At 44.8% G+C, this 13,946-nt stretch overlaps 1 protein-coding gene across 3 annotated transcripts in view; it reads left to right on the top strand.

The window, feature by feature from the left end:
• The window catches only part of SETD7 (SET domain containing 7, histone lysine methyltransferase), a 52,396-nt gene extending 39,771 nt beyond the window's left edge, over positions 1–12,625 (top strand). For all 3 annotated transcript variants that reach the window (XM_065904861.1, XM_065904862.1, XM_065904863.1), the window contains exons 8-9: positions 1,119–1,276; positions 7,031–12,625. In XM_065904861.1, coding sequence (XP_065760933.1) covers positions 1,119–1,276; positions 7,031–7,211 — 339 coding nt within the window. In that variant the 3' untranslated portion in view covers positions 7,212–12,625. The remainder of the gene's footprint in view (positions 1–1,118; positions 1,277–7,030) is intronic.
• Positions 12,626–13,946: the final 1,321 nt, after the last annotated feature.

The raw sequence follows: 13,946 nt of genomic DNA, 5'->3' as shown, positions 1-13,946 counted from the left end.
AGAACTCTGGTCTTATTCATAAGGGCTCTACCTGCCCCCATGACCCAAATACCTTCCAAATTCTTTTTTTATAAAATAAGATGGGAAAAGTTAATTAATAGTAAATTGAAGACTTCTCTGGTGGCTCATGGGCTTCCCTGTGGCTCAGATGGTAAAGAATCTGCCTGCAATGCAGGAGATCCAGGTTTGATCCCTGGGTGGGGGAGATCCCCTGGAGAAGGGATTGGCAACCCATTCCAGTATGCTTGCCTGGGAAATTCACATGGACAGAGGAGCCTGGTGGGCTACATTCCATGGGGCTGCAAAGAGTCAGACATAACTGAGCAACTAACACTTTCACTTTTCACTTTCTGGTGGCTCAGGGGTAAAGAACCCACTTGCCAATGCAGGAGACATAGGTTCTATCGCTGATCTGGGAAGTTCTCACATGCCACAGAATAACTAAGCCTGAGAGCCACAGCTGCTGAGCCTATGGTCTAGCGTGCAGGAGCGCAACTACTGAGCCCATGTGCCTAACCACTGAAGTCCGCATGCCTTAGAGCCTGTGCAAAAAGAGAAGCCACCACAATGAGAAGCCTGCACACCACACCTGGAGAGTAGCCCCCTGCTCACTGCAACTCGAGAAAAGCCCAGGCAGCAGCGAAGACCCAGCACAGCCAAAAATCAATCAATCAAGCAATTAATTTAATTACTTTAAAAATAAATAGGAAGTTGCGCTGCTCTGCTCTGCTCTTTTATGCCCTTCCCACCATCAGTGTGTGGAATATGCACCATCAAAGTACAAGGGATGCCTTAGGCTAGGGATCCCCAACCTCCAGGATCTATTGCCTGATGATCTGAGGTGGAGCTGATGTAATACTGACAGAAATAAAGTGCACAGTAAATGTAATACACTTGAATCATCCTGAAACCATCCCCCCACTCTGATCCACGGAAGGATTGTCTTCCACAAAACCAGTTCCTGTTGCCATAAAGGTTGGGGGCCGCTGCCTTAGGCTTTTGCCATATGCGTGGCACTCAAACCATGAGGTTAGGGATAAATGAGTTAATATCTTCAGTGGCCTTTGAGTTCCTGGGAGGAAGCTCGTTTCCAATATTCACTTTCTTGTTTTCTGCAGGTCGACAGCAGGGACTGGGCTCTCAATGGGAACACCCTCTCCCTTGACGAGGAAACGGTCATTGATGTGCCTGAGCCCTACAACCACGTATCCAAGTACTGTGCCTCCTTGGGACACAAGGCAAATCACTCCTTCACTCCAAACTGTATCTACGACATGTGAGTAGGACCCCAAGCTGCCAGTGCCGCGGGGCCCCGAGAATGAGGAGGGCACCTCAGAGGTGTTATCCTGCCCCAAGGAAGGCGGCCCCCTTAGAATATCAGAGGGTCCTCTGCCAGGGGGCTACTCATGCTTACTACTTGAAACCCAGAAATAGAAAAGTGCTTCAAAGAGTAGACATGCTACGGAAATACTATATTTCGTGGTTGCTGTTTTATTGTGGCTTTTTCTGTTCTTCAGCTCTCTCATTCTGGAAAATTAAGGATAGTGTCATTGGAAGTAATAGTACAAATTGAAGTTGCACTGTAGAGATTAGGGAATCGTTTTATGATGTGAAAGGAAGGAGGACTGTAAAATCCTAAACCTAGGGCATGAGGTCTGGGTGTTAGGGAAAAAAAAAAAAAACCTATAAAATCAGAGTCCCTATCATCTGATAGCCAAGAGGAATGAAATACTGACACAGGCAAGAACATGGGTGAAGCTTTGAAAACATGCAAGGAGCCAGTCACTAAAGACCGTGTGATGTTGATTCCATTTGTGTGAATAGTCCTCTATAGCCCCAGACACAGAATGCCCGTCAATGCTTGCCTGGAGCTAGGGGCAGGGGTTGGGGGAGCAAAAGTTGATGGCTGATGAGCGTGGAAGTTCCTTTTTATAATTTTATATTGGAGTATAGCTGATTAACAGGTTGTGGTAGTTTCAATTGGGCAGCAAAGGGACTCAGCCATACATATACATATATCTATTCTCCCCGAAAGTCCCCTCCCATCCAGGCTGCCACATAACCTTGAGCAGAGTTCCGTGTGCTACACAGCAGGTCCTTGCTGGTTATCCATTTGAAATATAGTGGTGTGTACATGGCAATCTCTACCTCCCTAACTATCCCTTCCCCTCACCTTCCCCTTCTGGTAACCATAAGTTCATTCTCTAAGTCTGTGAGTCCATTTCTGTTTTGTAAATAAGTTTTCGTTTGTATCACTTGTTTAGATTTCATGTATAAGTGACATCATATTATATTCTTCTTTCTCTGTCTGACTTACTTCACTTAGTATGACAATCTCTGGGCCACCCATGTTGCTACAAATGACATTATTTCATTCTTTTTTAACAGCCCATTGTCTATATGTACCAAGTCTTCTTTATTCATCCCTCTGTTGGTAGACATTCAGGTTGTGGGAAGTTCCTTTTGAGGCTTCCAAAGTTAGTGGCTATGGTTGCACAACTGAAAACCCCTGAATGGTGCACAGTAAATGGGTGCATTTTATGAAGCATGAGTTACATCTCACCATAGTCATTAGTTTTAAAAAATCAAATAACCCCTTTCAGTTTGAGCCTCCCCTTCCAATTGGCACAGTGAACCTCTTGGACACCTCCATGGATGAGAACCGTACCATTATCCACAAGGGCAGCTGTCTGGACCAACAGATACATATGATGGAGTTAACTGTTGGGCTCTAGTGACTAGAAAGTTCTTTCTGCTGAGCCCCAGTGGGTTTCCCTCTCCGGCCCCTGGCCCTAATTATCCCTTTTCTTCTAGTGTACAACGTCAATCTCTCTTCCACACAGTAGCCCTACACATATCATAGTAGTTTTCATGTGCTCCCAAACCGTCTTCCCCAAGTCAGGCATCTCTGACTATTCCTTAAAGGGATAGCTGAGATTCCACATCACCGCTGTCCTTAGCTCAGCCTGAGGATGACAGTTCCTCCGAGCAGCCAGGAGCCGCGTGCAATCTTTTCTGCTCAGCTGTAGTTTGCTGTTGCTTGGTTCTCTTGCTTGTTAACATAAGCGGGATCAGATCGTGTGCATTTAATCTGTAGGAGAAGTGCCAGGATTCGAGTGTCCCTTCTTGCATCCCTGAGATGGCTTTAAAATTGTTCTGGCAGGGACTTGCTCTCCTTGGCAGCCAGTACCAAGTACTGAAGCTACAACTTCTGTTTAAAGGGCGAGTAGAAATGGCAAAGGACATGTGTCATGTGAAATGAAACTGACACTGTTATTAACTCCAAGGCTTTCGTGGCCAATGTAAATTAGGCCAAAGCATCGTTCCAGGCTGCACACAGCTGAACAACAACCGTTTAAACCCGTGGTAATGAAGGATTATAAATGCTACTTAGGCCGCCCCTTAAAACGAATGAGTTTTGTGATTTCATGGCAAGGGTATGATTTTTCTCATCAAAGTAAGAGACCACAGGAGAAAAGAGAAGGAACCATTTGTGCAAAATCAAGTCCCTCCTCAGAAATTTTTTTTTTTTTCAAACAATGTGATTGATTAATTATTTGGGGTCATGGAGAGATGGTGCCAGGTCACTTTAGGCGTGTCCAACTCTGCGACCCTATGGACTGTAGCCTGCCAGGCTCCTCTGTCCATGGGATTCTCCTGGCAAGAACACTGGAGTGGATTGCCATGCCCTCCTGCAGGGGATCTGACCCAGGGATCAAACCCACATCTCTTACGTCTCCTACCTTAGCAGGTGGGTTCTTTACCACGAGCGCCACCTGAGAAGCCCCAGGAGAGACTACCTGAATAACAATCAGAACATTCAGATACCAGTCCATGGGATTCATTTGCTTCTAAAATCATTGGTGCTGTTATGCACACTTTAACACAGAACGCCAACTTCTGTAAGCCGCTTGAACTGTGGTCCAGTACATTGTGCCAGATGGACAGACAGGAACTGCCTTCCTTGCTGTAGATCTAGGTTGCTCATCAAGAAGGAGCCGAATGCATGGTCAGAGGTTTGGCCTGAGGGCTGGTCTTGCCCAGTGTTTCCTGAGCGCTCTCTGCAGGCCAGCACTGTGGTACAGGCTTCTGTGCACGATGTCATTCAATCTTCCCAGTAACTTCGTGGGGCTGCCAGTATTACTGGTGATTATTGCCAGTATCCCAGATCAGGGACAAGAAACACAGGACTCTTGTCAAAGTGAAGTGCTCATAACCTCCGTGCTCTAGGGCTGCCTTGAGGAACCGGCACCTGAGACTGAGTTCTTTCTTTTCAGCCTGTCTGTTTTCTACTCTGAAAATAATGAAAATGAATAGGAAAATGAAAATGCAGGAAGATAATAAGAGAAATCTTAGGCTTCTTGTGGGATTGTTTTTTTTTTTTAATTTTTTGGTGTACCACAAGATTAACTAGAGCTCCATTTCAGGAGTATTTTTTTTTTTTTTTGAAGTATCTGATTTACAATATTGTGTTAGTTTCAGATGTATGACAAAATGATTCAGATATACATATATGTATTGTTTTTCAGATGCTTTTCCTTCATAGGTTATTATAAGATACTGAATATAGTTCCCTGTAGTGTACAGTAGGTTCTTATTGTTTACTTTCTACATAGTAGTGTATATCTATTAATATTAATCCCATACTCCTAATTTATCCCTCCTCCCTCCCCACCTTTCCCCTTTGGTAGCCAGAAGTTTGGTTTTTTATGTCTGTGAGTCTGTATTTTGTAAATTAGGTTCATTTGTATCATTTTTTTCAACTCTATGTATAAGCGATATCATATGACAATTGTCTTTGTCTGACTTACTTCACTTAGTATAATAATCTCTCGGTCTGTCCACATGTCTGCAAATGGCAATATTTCTTCCTTTTTATGGCTGAGTGATATTCTGTTGTAAGGAGTATTACTTTTTTATTGAAATATTTTGGAGACCAAGAGTTGCGATTTTAGTAAGTAATTCCCAAATCCCTGGTCCAGGAATATCTTTTGTGCCAGAGCACATTTGAGAGTTCTGTGCATGTGCGCAATCTCACACACCCACAGGCTTGCTTACGTGCTTAGTGACTGATGAGAGTCTTCAGTTGTGCCAGGCACATGCTAGTGGTAAAGAACTTACCTGCCTGCCAGTGCAAGAGACATAAGAGATGCAGGCTCAATCCCTGGGTCGGGAAGATCCCCTGGAGAAGGAAATAGCAGCCCACTCCAGTACTCTTGCCTGGAGAATCCAATGGACAGAGGAGCCTGGCAGGCTCCACAGGGTAGCAAAGAGACAGATATGACTGAAGTGCCTGAGCCCAGTCATAGCACTTTGTCACCACAGGAACTCTTGGAGGATAAGAATCCCTAGTCTTACCATTACAGAGGAGGAAAGTGAGATTCAGAGTTGCAGAGGTGAGTTTCCAGAAGGAGGCAGTGACAACGTGTGGAACCAGGACTCACACCAGCGTCTTCAGCCCCAAATCAAGTGTCCTTGCCAGGGAACAGGACACCCAGATGGGTAGATGTTGACACCCCTTGAAGTGAGGGTGCAGTTGTTGCCCTTCATCCCACACAAAGTATGTCCATACACTGCAGACACACCTCTCCCACCAAGTGCTTGCCATCATGCGCCATGTGCCATCTAACTTAGGATCTAGGACCTTCTGTGACGTTTCAGTGCCTCTTGTTCAAAATGTAACTGTAAATGAACCAGGCAGATCCAACCATATGCATACAAAAATATAAGATTTTTTCTGGCCATGCCTACCATGTATCTGCAGCCCTCCAGGCTCCTCTGTCCATGGGATTCTCCAGGCAAGAATACTGGAGTGGGTTGCCATGCCCTCCTCCAGGGGATCTTCCCAACCCAGGAATCAAACCCAAGTCTCTTACATCTCCTGCATTGGCAGGCAGGTTCTTTACCACCAGCACCACTTGGGAATCCCTTGTTAGAGGAGACAAATCTATTAATACTTATTTAGCCCCTGCTCTCCTGCAGGGAGCTGTGCGGGTGAGCTGGGCTGGGAGCCTTTGGCAGATGAGCATAATCCTAGCAGGAGCCCAGCCTCTCCCTTCACAGCGTGGGTCAGCGGGAAATCTGAAAGAAGCAGGATGGCAGAGCGTCTGGGCTTCCCTCTTGGAAAGAAATCTTCATTTACTTTCAAAACTAGAAAAGAACGCTTCCTCAAGAAGTACAGGATGGAATACAGCGTTTTTTGATTTTGAAAATCCACAGGGCTCTCTCTTAGAACTCTAGAAGTGCCCGTGCCCTGAGGCACAGCCAGGTAATCTGATGCTACAGGCCGGATGAGCTGAAATGCTGAGACTACACTGAATCTGGTTTCTCATTAAAGACAGATTTTTGGGGGTAGATCCTGGCTGTTGATTTATAAAGACAGAGTGCCAAATATGCTCAAAAAGGAAGATAGGGCCATACTTTTTCTTTACTTACTTGCTTATTTTGGCCATCCCAAATGGCAGGTGGATCTCAGTTGGAACCAGGCATCCAACCCAGCCTCTTGCATTGGAAGCAGAGAGTCCAGTTGTTAAAACTGGACCACCTGGGAAGTCCCAGGGCCATGCTTTTTAAGCCTCAATGCGGTGGTAAAGAATCTGCGTGCAGTGCAGGAGACAGGAGTTGAGGGTTCAATCCCTGGATCGGGAAGATCCCTGAGGAAGAAATGCCAACCCGCTCCAGTATTCTTGCCTGGAGAATCCCAAGGACAGAGGAGCCTGGCGGGCTACAGTCCATGGGGCCACAGAGAATCAGACACGACTGAGCAACTGAGCGTGCACACAGAAGAGCCCCCTGGGGGAGGGGGAGGTGGTGTTCAAATGCAGATTCCACCGCCAGGTCTGGGTGGGGTAGCCCAAGTGTACCATGAGCACCAGGCTCCCAGGGAACGCTGATGCTGACTCTCCTGTGACCCTCACACTGACGACCTGCTCCTGGTGTCCATGTGGGTGATTCCTGTCTCGGCCCTTCTAGCCTTTGTGTCCGACCTCCTGGTCCACCCAGGAATGACTGTGTGCATCTTGATGTCTAGGTTTGTCCACCCCCGGTTCGGGCCCATCAAATGCATCCGCACCCTCCGAGCCGTGGAGGCCGACGAGGAACTCACCGTTGCCTACGGCTACGACCACAGCCCCCCAGGGAAGAGCGGGCCAGAAGCTCCCGAGTGGTACCAGGTGGAGCTGAAGGCCTTCCAGGCCGCCCAGCAGAAGTGAGAGGCCTGGCTCCGGGCTGCAGGGGACCTGGAACAGAAACTTGGATCTATGCACCACATTTATCCGGCAACGGGGCAACCAGGGACTGCTCGTGCTGTGACATCACACCCTCTCACTCTGCGTTCGCTCCGACTTTCTCGAATACTAACTAGGTCTGACTGTATCACTCATACCAGATTTAAAATTAGCTAGCCTCGCAACAACGCCCTCCCGAGAGGTACTGTCGGCGCACTTGACAGAAGACAGCATGATGTTCTTGGGTGGTTCAAGTCTAAATCTGTACCACTTCAGAGATGCCAAATGATTAGACTGAAAAAAGGGGAAAAAAGGGGGTTTTTTCAGTCATTTTTAGTCAGTGGTTTTTCCATGAGGTTTATTTCTATGGCCAATGCAAATTGTTCTGTCACACTTGCATATGCGCCATATGAAGGGGAGAATTACTACATTTTTATTCTCTAAATGTAGTATAATTTGCCTTTTAACCTTTGATCTGTCTCTTGCAATAGAATGGCCTTGTTTTTTCCCCCTAGCGAACAGAACCCCACTTTTTGAGTCCGTTCACCCCTTAGTCCTCTTCTCTCTCTTAGGTATCTTTCACGAGAGAAAACTTCCAAACAGATTTTGTGTCAGCGCCAGTGTGTAGGTCTTTCTGGCTCTTTCTATCGATCTGTCATTGTTTCATTATTATGTCCTAGTATAAAGACCTGGCTCCTAGGACCAGGCTATTATTATAGAATTATTATTCTCGCATGTAAACAAAGATACCTTTGCTTTAAGATGTGAGAAGAAATGAATTTACTTTGTTTGCATTAAGTTATGGAAGAGTTGTAATATATACTTTAAGAAAGAAGAGAGGGAAATTAGTGTTTCTAAGCAGTAACTGTGGCAATTTTGCAGTATCCTCAACAGTGCTAGTCATTTTTTTTCTCCTTGGGTACACATTAAATGTACATAACATAGAGCAGTCTGGCTTGTGGCACAGTGCATTGAATTCAAAAGTCAAATAGCAAACTTGAATTCTAATCCAGAATTCGAAAGTCCTTTGTTTTGTTTCTTTCTAAATCGCTACTATTAAGAGAGACGTACTGATCACTAGCTACAAATCAAACCTTAACCGCTAAAACTCTTCATCATTGTAATTTCAAAGCATTTACCTGCTTCAAAGCCTTGTGAATTAAGATTAACACCTGTATAGTTTAAAAGCAACAGTATCAATAGCATTTCAGTCATTTTGCTAGCCATGTGTAATCACAACTGCAGAAATAAGGAGAAAACCCCCTGTTTTTTAGTTTAGCTAATTAGGTATGTAATTTAACTGGGATTGCTCTGAATGAATTCTGAGAGTTTGGGGGTTATGGCAAGCGCCCTCGCCACATGCCACAGCTATGCCTTCGCTAGATGCCTCGCTGTGGAGCTGGGCGGTCTAGAGATTAGCGTTTGTTCCAAGTCGCAGCTGTCAGCGGGGCACCTGTCACCAAGTCAGTCTGGTCTTGAAAGCTGAAGCCTTCCACGCTGTAGCTCCTGTAACTAAGGAAGGCTCAGAAAGCAGAAAAGAAACAGGCAGGAGGAAGTTTGCTATTTTGTGTCAGTTACACATGCTCTGGGAAGAACTTCACAGAAGTGCTTGACCCAGGGGCTGCAGCACGACTTTCAGTTTTGGCAGTTAGCTCCAGGCACAGGATTCAGCCTTCCCCTTGGCCAGGCTTTCCCAGAGCCCCTGTGTCCCTGGCAGAGTGGCTAAGTGGCCTTGGTTTCAGGGAGATAGGCTACTGGTTCACTTGTGAGAAGTTCTGAGGGCTGCCAGAAAGATCTTCCTTGAAGGGAACTGAAAAGTTTTCAGATTAAAAGGCACCAGGATAGGATCGATTCTATTCTGTAGAAAGAGACCGTTCAGTAAACTGTGACAGATGGATTGAGTCTTGGGACTTGTATTCCGACAGGTGCTTTCATTCAAACGTGTCCCAAAGTGAGTGACTGTCTCCGGAGAAAGATGGCTTGAACTACCCCTGGTCAGTGGGGTTGGGAGTGAGGTCAGGGGGAGATCTGGCAAGGACTTGAGGCTGCCATGGGGTGTAATTTCTATACCAATGGGCTACCCCCTTCAAATGGAGTTTCTCTTTTCTTTTGATAAAAGTGATCGAATTAAATGGTAGTGATTAACCAGCACAAGTCCATTTTTCAGATGAGATCATGAATGTCAACACTTTGAGTTCAGAGTCTGGCAGTGTGTTTGTGACGTTCAGACACATCAGAGGAGGCGGTACCCCAAGCTGAGCCTCTGCATCTCCGGCTCTTCTTTCTCCTTCCCTCCCCTTTCTTCTCTCTCTGTCGACTGTGAGAATGCCCCGGTGTGCCTACATGACAACCTACCAGCTGATCCCTCCCTCCTGCTCCCTCTGTCCCGCGTCTCCTGCCTCTGTGTGCGCCCCCGGAACCCTGTCTGTCTGTCTTTCCCTCCAGGAGTACCTCTCCCCATCACTCTGCATCCATGTCTGAGTCTACTGCTCCTGCTGTCCCCTGCCCTCCCCCGACATACTCCTAAATATAAGACTTTGTCACAGGGTGGGGTCAGAGGGCGCCTTAAGACTCACTGTGTTCTGTAGGTAGACAAAACCGTTAAGGGCATTGGGGTCCCCTGAGGAATGAACTGCTGAGGGAATAAGGGTGTTTTTTCCCTGTTTGAGCCAAAGCTGAGGGATGTATTTTTCTACTGAATCTTGATATCAGCTGTGGACGGAACTGTGTCAGGAAGCAGGTAGTTTCATGAGCAACAGCACAGAAATGTGGAAGAATCCGTGTAGTGGGGATAGAGGAGTAACTTTCTGGCTCCCCCAAAAGCGCCAGCGCTGAGATGGGTGTGTGATGCCATGGTCCCCAGGAGATTCACTCAGAGCCATCTCAGTCCAACTCCTGCATGACTAGATCTTTCCTTAGCAGCTTTTCTATGACAAAATATTATCTTGTGTTAGAGTTAGGAATAGGAACTAATCTGTAGGAGTATGTCCCCAAATGGGCATTTGAATGGATTCAGAAAAAAAAAAAAAAGTAAGGACTGAATTTCTAGAAAAGAAATGATGAGATTAAAAAGCTACTGGCATGGAAGACTTGAGTTTTGCAGTACCTATTCTTATTTTAACCTGCTTCATCCCTGGTCTGCCTGAGAAACTGAGAAGAAAATTTGTTGTTGAAGACCCCTTTGAATGTGTCTGAGGCTGTCTTTAAACTTATCTGCCCTCTGGGGGTTCTTCACACTTGAAAAACAATTTCCTCATCACCAACAACCTAAAAAAGGCCAGCGTGAAGGCCAAGTGTAACCATTGACAATATTTAGTTGTAACCATAAAACTGCAGTAACTGTGAACAGTGAGTTCAAGGGTTGTCTTCTCCGTGAGTCGTATGGGGCACTTTAGTAACTTTCCTTTAATCTATGAAATTTTAAATCACTCACTGCAAACTGCATTTAAGATCTTCCAGGAAGGTATCGTTTTTCTGTTGTGCTTTGTTTTGAAACAATTGCCTCAAGTTTCTGTCTTAAGAGTAGTGATTTAGAATCCAGACATCTTCTGTTTTAGAAAAACAAGCAAAACTATGTTGCAAGACTGATACTGGTATTGTTTATTTGCCGCAGATCAAAGGTTCACAAAATATATGAAATTTTTACATCTACTTGAGGTACCTTGATAGATTTTCTTTTTTTTCTTTTCTTTCAGGAATTTGGAACTTCGGTGTCTGTTTTTATTTTAAAAATACTAAATTGTTAACGGTTTTATTTTGCCAAATGTGTGCAGACATATTCAAAGCAATGAAAACTATTTCAAGCCATACAACCACAGGGATGGAAACCCTTTTCACAAATTTTAATGTGTTTGTATGTAAATAGATGTTTGTATGAACTATTTTCATGGTAGAATGAATATATTTAAATGAAGTTGAATTATTCCAGTGCTATTTAAACAAATTGCAAAAATTTTTGGTGAGAATCCTCTGAGTCTATTGAGATACAATGCAGATCAATTTTGATTTTTAAAGAATCAAAAGCCTACAAATAACTCTGACACGTGGCAACCTCCCCGCGTTGTTGCCGCCGACGTGGAGAGAGCTCGTAGGCTTCCCCAGTGCCTCAGCCGCTTCCTGGTGGAACTTAGGTGCTCGTGGAGTTGTGTCCACCCTTTCGTGACATCACTCCAGGCCTTCGGGGCCGGGGAGTGACTCAGAGGCATTAGAGACACCGGTGCAGTTATCTGGAGCACAATTTCTTTGCAGGGCAGCAGAATCAGAAGGCAGACGTGGCCGTGGGAACCTTGGAACGGGTTTTCTGGCCGCCATCCACCGCCACCTTACTGCCTAGTCACACACGTCAGGGAGGCTGCCCTGAGCGGAGTTGGGGTTCAGATCCCCCGGGTGGGGCTTCAGGGTTTTGCCAGCAGTCCCTGCCTCCGGGCCTTCACCTCGAGAGAGGATGGAGGCGGGTCCTGCTGGCAAGGCGGGGCCCATTTCCCAGCACAGTCCACTTCTGTCTCGGCTCTGGGCGACTATGCACCCAAGCCCCGAACTTTCCACCAGAGAGAGACATCCTTGGATAACGCAGATCATTGCTTCCTCTGTCTGTGACTTGACATACCGTTGTTGGAAGTCGTTTTAACATCAAGACCAGTCACCTCCCTAGGACATACCTCCCAACTGCCCTGACTCTTACTAGAACACTCCTTTATAATGATAGTCAACTTGAGTGGGTTTGGTTTTTTTCCACTTTGGTCCTGGATGAAATGAAATGATCAATATGATGACAGATTTTCACTGTGTATACTAGCAATATGTACACACGTACTGATGTATCTTAATATACAACTTGGTCACATTTCGGATGACTGTCATTCATCTCGATTCATGCGTGGGGAAACTACAGGGACTGCGTAGTGTCTGCTTATCATAGAAGAGAGTTGGGTTCATGGTTCTGAGCTCCCTACTTCAAGAGTTTTTTCTCCTGCGTTTTCTGTGTTCTCTTTTTATCCTGAAACAAATCGATTAGGTTGTGAGGTATGTTTAAGAATTGGAAGCCAAGGGAATGCTTTCAGCATTTATTGCAACCAAAAGTTAACCTCATCACAGTTAATGAGCATCTTTGATTGGTCTTTTGTGGAATCTGAACTAAATCTATGAGCCTTATTCAATATCTATAATTCTATGGTTTTTTTAAATTATGGGAAATTAATGAAAGATGTTTACATGAATAATGTTTGCCCTTACTGTGTTATGAATGAGTTTTTTGTAGTGTGTCTGGGTGCATGTGCAAGAGAGTAGGAAAAATGTTTCTGAAACAAAACTTGACAAATATTTGTAATGAGAAGTCAATTTAAAGATTGCTATAATTGCGCTATAGAAACAATGCAAGTATTAAACAAAATATACAATCACCTGTCATTGTCTTCCTTTGTTTGCCTGAGACGGAAAAGCAGTAATGTTTCTCATGCCATGTCTATCTATATATTTAAATTACTATGCAAACTTTACATTTGAACTAGTTTCAAAATGGTATTCACCTTTTACCATTTTCAAAGCATTATAGTAAGAACTAAGAGAGGGCTGTGGAAAGATCAGAAACTTGTGTATTTGGCATGATACCACATACACCCATGAATCCAGAAAAATTAGCAATATCGGCCAAATATATCTGATCAACTCCATAAATGTTAAGAGTATTGAATGGAAAAGAGAAAATCAGGGAAAAGGTAAGAAGAATGGGAAACCCATGGTTAAGATATAGGAACGTTGTTAGATGCCATGATAGATATTGGTGATCTTAGGATAGCTTTGAGCCAAGGAAGCCAGGAACCCCTTATTGCATTAAAAAAAAAAAAAAAAAAAAAAAAACACTTTTTAGTTTAAATTGGAGTATAGCCGATTAACAATGTTGTTGTGATAATTTCATGTGACCAACAAAGGGATTCAGCCATACATATGCATGTATTGAAACTCCCCTTCCACATAACATTGAGCAGAGTTCCCTGTGCTACACCATAGGTCCTTGTTGGTTGTCCATTTTAAACGTAGCAGTGTGTACATGTCCATCTCAAACTCCCTAACTATTCTCCCCGCCCAACCCCCCACCCCCCACCGCACAGCCATAAATTCGCTTTCTATATCTGTGAATCTGTTCCTGTTTGTAAATAAGTTCATTTGTATCATATCTTTTCAGATTCTGCATATGAGGGATGTCATACAATAGTTCTCCTTCTCTGACTTATTTCACTCAGTTGTAACCCCTTATTTCTGCCTAATCACAATCAACTTCCCCAAATTCTCCCCTACAACATTCCCAAAGCACAAAAGCACAAAGGGGATAAAAATAGTACTTCGCTATCGACTGCGCCATCTGCCCAGGGTCCCAAAGCGGTGAATTCCAGTGAGTTGGGCCAAACTATGTGAATCAGCTGGGTGTCAAACTAGAGCAATCCATGAGCACTGCTTTCTCTTAGCCCCCCTCGGCTGCCCATTCCTAGCTCTTATCACGCTTCCTTCCACTGAAGCAAGTGAGATGACTCAGTCCAAACCAGCACGGGACCAGCTTTACCACTTGGATGAAGACACATCCACACACTGGATCCTTAAGGCAGAGTTTCACTCACCAACGCCCAGTATTCTTCCTGCTCGTGAGGCAGAGGAGTGTGAGATTAAAATGAATAAAACTGAAATAAATCTAAGAAGCCAAACTCTCAAAAGTGAAGGATCAGGCAA

This window comes from Muntiacus reevesi, chromosome 13 (assembly GCF_963930625.1).
Source record: "Muntiacus reevesi chromosome 13, mMunRee1.1, whole genome shotgun sequence".
Taxonomy (NCBI): Eukaryota; Metazoa; Chordata; class Mammalia; order Artiodactyla; family Cervidae; genus Muntiacus; species Muntiacus reevesi.
This window is presented reverse-complemented; position numbering and strand designations above follow the sequence as displayed.